Genomic DNA, 4529 nt, shown 5'->3' with positions numbered 1-4529 from the left:
ATACTGTTTGTTCCCAGCAAGCACCAGCTGTCAGTGACTGCTGCCATCTACTACCAAGTCAAACCTCCAAGCTCTTGTCTATTTTGACAGCAGTAGGACATTCTCAGGCTGGCTACTGATGCCTCTTTTTCTGTGTAGCAGGGGAGGTGCAGAGTTAATGCACTAATGAGGAGGATATGGTGCCTTGACAGTGCAGCTAGGGAAGGGTTAAAATGCTGGAACTCAAGGTTGAGATCAAGAGTTAAGGATGGAGGGACAAGAGTCTGAGGCAGAGGTAGGGGCCTGCAATAGGCAATGAAGCCAGAATGATATTAACAAAGAAGGAAATGGAACTCTGCAGTCATTCCCCCTTTCATGTAAGAGGGACAAGCAGAGAAAGTGACAAGAGTGTCAGAAAAGAAAGCTCAATAAAAAAAAAAATGGACAAGGACAGTATATACCCGAAGAAGTAAGTGCCTCTTGCAGCTGCTTTTTCTCTTCCTCTTTGGTGGGAGTGTGAACTTTTCCCTCATACACCTCCTACCTTCTGCAGTTCTGTTAAAGGCCCTTTTTCCCTGCCCTATCTGCTGGTTAAGTAGTATTGCTGCTGCTGCACTCAGAGATGGCACCAGAAGTTATGGATTTGTACTGTACAAGGTGTACTACACCAGAAGAAGGTACCTTGAGTTAGATACAGGGCAGGAGAATGTCAGAGGAGTGGCACCATGTTTTGCTCAAAGGTTTTACACTCCTGGGGTTACACAAAGCTGCTGTGCACAACAAAGCTGTGCATAACAAGCTGAAGAACTGTGGCACTGGGGAAGCCCACAGACACCCTTCTACACACAGATTGAGAATTCGGTCCTCCACAAACAACTTCTGATGCCTGCAGCATCAGAAGAATTCCCTTCCACCTCTGCTACAAAGCAAACCAGAGAACTCAGCAAAAAAAACATTACAACTATATCTTTCTTCCTCTCCTTTGTTGGGCACAAGACATGCTTTTGGTAGGGACACCTGATGGGATAAAAAAAACATCTGCATTATTCTTTCCCCCCTCTCTTCCAGACATTAAATCAGTGCTGGAGTTATGGGAATCTACACATTCATTATCCTTCCAGCTGGAATCAAAACATGTGTGTATGAAATGTGGTGTTGAACTTTTTTTTTTCTGGGTTAAAATTCATGTGCAAACTAAATGTGATTGTCTGTTTAATCTATCTTTTGAACTGCCACTCAGATAATCAGAGGGTAAAAAGCATTACTTGTGCTGACTGAATGAAAGGAAAATTTCACTGACTTGGTATTGGCTTTAAAATCATACCAGATATCAGGACCTATAGAAGAGCAACTTTCCAACAAACAAGTTAATACTTGACAGTGAAGTCATCAGGTATCCAAGGTCCTGCTCCGGAACTTGGGTTACTGATCAACCTGGGTCACTAAAAGTTCAGCTTGTCTGTCTCGTACTTTGCAGACAGCATGGCTGTTTTAAGCAATGCTTCTGAAGCTGAAAGACATAAAAACCTTGTGCTTGGGTTTGGTCCAGGTAACACCAGCAGGTCTGTTTGACCACAGTTTATATACAACACAGGCAGTAAAGGAAAATGTTGTCTGTCTTCACCCCTTCAAAATATTAATTGAAACACTGAAATTTTACTGCCAGTTAGGCTACAAGCTTTTATGGGTTAATAACAACACTCTTTCTTGAAATACCCAGGAGTCTAGAGCAGAAATTACAGCTGTTTAGAGCTTTAAAAAAATGTTGCAGATTTCTCATGCATATAATCTTAAGTTTCTCCTGGGTGACAGTGCATTTTGATTCATTGTGTAGATTAAGCAGGTGCCGTAGGAGCTGAGGTGAACATCACATGGTAGTTTCACCAGCTCTGTTGTGTTTTAAAGAAAATAATAATGGAATGCTGCTATAAAATCACAGGATCACACATGTCAACTAGACTACAGCACTAAGTGCCATATCCAGTCTTTCCTTAACCACCTCCAGGGACAGTGATTCCACCACCTCCCTGGGCAGCCAATCCAAGGTCTAATCACCCTTTCTGTGATGAAATTCCTCCTAATGTATAACCTGTACAAGCCCCTGGCCCAGTGTAAGACTGCATCCTCTTGTCCTGACACTGGTTACCTTGGAGAAGAGGCTGACCCCCATGTGACTAGAGCCTCCTTTCAGATGGTTATAAAGTGATAAGGTCTCTCCTGAGCCTCCTTTTCTCCGGGTTAAATAATGCCAGCTTCCTCACCCACTCCTCACAGGACTAGTGCTCTAGACCAGCTTTGTTTCCTTTCTCTGGACTTGCTCCAGCACCTCAAGTGTGCTTTGTGGACTGAGGAGCCCCGAACTGGACACAGTACTTGAGATATGGCCTCACCAGTGCAGTATAGGGCAAGGCTGTGTATAGGGCACAATTATGTATCTGAGCAAGAAACAGTGCCTCAGAAGCAAATCACACTTGCAAATGAGGAGTTTTCTCAGAAACACCTGGCGAGGTGAGGGGTGGGAAGAGCGTGAAACAATAAATGGTAAATTCCTGGGAGTTTATAACAGCTGCTAATTAAAGATCCGGGAAGACAGCCCTAAAGCGCCAAGCTTTGGCCGGGCCGGCTCTCTAAGCTCTCCCCTCCCGGGCTCTAACACACCACGTTCGGCGGCGGCCCCGCCCGCCGGTGGCTGCGCGGGGCGCGGGCAGCCCGCGGGGAGGCGCGGAGCGGTGCCGGGAGGGCGCGCCCGCCCGCGGAGCCCGGCCCGGCCCGGCCCCGCCGGCGCGGAGCGGAGGCGGAAGCCGCGCCGATGAGTTGTGCGCGCTGGGCAGCGCGTGTGCGGAGCCCCGCGCTGTGCCGAGGTAAGAGCGGAGCGGCCCTGCCTTGTCCCCGCCAGGATGTGGGGACGGGGCGCTGTCATCGCCCTGGCCGCCCTGGCCGCTGCCGTGGCCCTCTGGCTGCGGCGTGACCAAGGTACAAACCTCCGAGCGCCGGCCCGGGCGGGAGGCGGGGCCGGGTGGGCGCCGGGTGCTGCCGGAGCCCGCGGGCGGTCGGGCCGGTGCGCGCTCCCCGCGGAAGGAAAGGTCGCCGGGCCGAGCAGCCCCGCCGGGGGCTGGGCCGAGGCGGGAGGGAGGCGGTGGCGGCCTCGTGACGCTGCTGCCGGAGAGTAAAACCAAAGCGAAGGGGCGGCAGCGGGGCCCAGCAGGATGCAGCCCACCCCCGCCTGCCGCGGGGGCTGGCCGGGCCGCTCACCTGCTCCGCGGAGGGACGGCCGGGGGCGGGGGAAGCGCTCGCAGACCCGACCCCCAGCACCGCCGCAGGGTCTGCCAGGGGCAGCGGCTGCCGGGTCCCCGCGGGGCTGCGGGCGGCGCCGGCTGCGGCGCGGCTGTCGTGGCGGCCTGCAGGGGCAGCGCTGCCGCGCGTGTGTGCGCCGGTGCGGGGTGCGGGGGGAGCCCGCCCGCCCCGGGCTCGGTGACACGGCGGCCAGGGCGCAGCGATGTCGCTGCCCGCGCTGGCGCGGCGCGGCCCGGCACGGCGGTGCGCGGGGGTGAGGTAGGCGCCGAGCGGAGCTGCAGCGCCTTGTGTGTGGGGGTGTGTGTGTGTGTAGGGATCGCGCTCCACTGCGGCGGGGAGGGAGGGAGGAGAAGGGAGGGAGGGAGGCAGGCGCACTGTGATGAGCGGAGCCTCCAGGTCCAGCCAGCACCGTCGTCCTGTCGCTCCCAGCGGAGCTCGGGGCGGGGGAGCGGCAGCGCACGATTGACTGCCTGAGAGCGGGGGAGGAGAGGACCGCGGCTCCGCGCCGGGTGCCTGCTTGTTTATTTTTTATTTACCATCATCGTTTTCGGAGAGGGCGAGTCAAGGGGAAGAGGCTTTTTTCCTTTTTCTTTTTTTTTTTTTTTTTTTTTTGCCACCTCACTACTCCTCTTGTTGCAGGTGGCCGCAGCGCAAAGCGGCGCCTGGAAAGTTTTGTTTGCGTGCGTGCGGGCTGCGAGCGGCGGCGGCCCGGGATGCGGGTCCCGCGGCCCGGCTCTCCGCCGCTTCCCGCCGCACCGCGGCTGCCGGGGCTGGCGTAGGCGCCCCCTGGGAGAGCCGCGTGCGGGCATTAAACCCCCTCCCTCCTCCCCGCCGCCCTCCTCCGCCCCCTCCGTCCCTCCCTCTCTCCCTCCCTCCCTCCTTCCCTCTCCCCGGTGCGCGGCCATTGCAGTGACCCCGGCCGGCCAAGGATGATTACGAACACGCGGGGCTTCCTGTGGTCGGATCTGGAGACGCGGGCGCTGCTGGAGATCTGGGGCGAGGCGGACGTGCAGTCGGCGCTGGACGGCAACTTTCGGAACAGCCATGTGTACCGGGACGTGGCGTGCCGCCTGGCCGAGCTGGGCTTCGAGCGCACCCCCGAGCAGTGCCGCATCCGCATCAAGGGCCTCAAGCGGCAGTACTACCAGGCCCGGGACGGGCTGAAGAAGAACGGGCACGCCCGCAAGATATGCAAGTACTACGACGAGATGGACCGGATCCTCAGCTGCCGGGGGGGGCCCGACGGCGCCCCCGAG

The 4529-nt window shown here is 56.7% G+C and overlaps 1 protein-coding gene across 1 annotated transcript in view; it reads left to right on the top strand.

The window, feature by feature from the left end:
- The first annotated feature begins 2998 nt into the window (after positions 1-2998).
- The window catches only part of NAXD (NAD(P)HX dehydratase), a 49973-nt gene continuing 48442 nt past the window's right edge, over positions 2999-4529 (top strand). The window contains exons 1-2 of the mRNA XM_041472291.1: positions 2999-3531; positions 4184-4529. Coding sequence (XP_041328225.1) covers positions 3476-3531; positions 4184-4529 — 402 coding nt within the window. The 5' untranslated portion in view covers positions 2999-3475. The remainder of the gene's footprint in view (positions 3532-4183) is intronic.

The sequence above is a fragment of the Pyrgilauda ruficollis genome, unplaced genomic scaffold (genome assembly GCF_017590135.1).
Source record: "Pyrgilauda ruficollis isolate IOZ18807 unplaced genomic scaffold, ASM1759013v1 scaffold29, whole genome shotgun sequence".
NCBI lineage: Eukaryota > Metazoa > Chordata > Aves > Passeriformes > Passeridae > Pyrgilauda > Pyrgilauda ruficollis.
The sequence above is the reverse complement of the archived record's forward strand: the minus strand, read 5'-3'. Positions and strand labels throughout refer to the sequence as shown.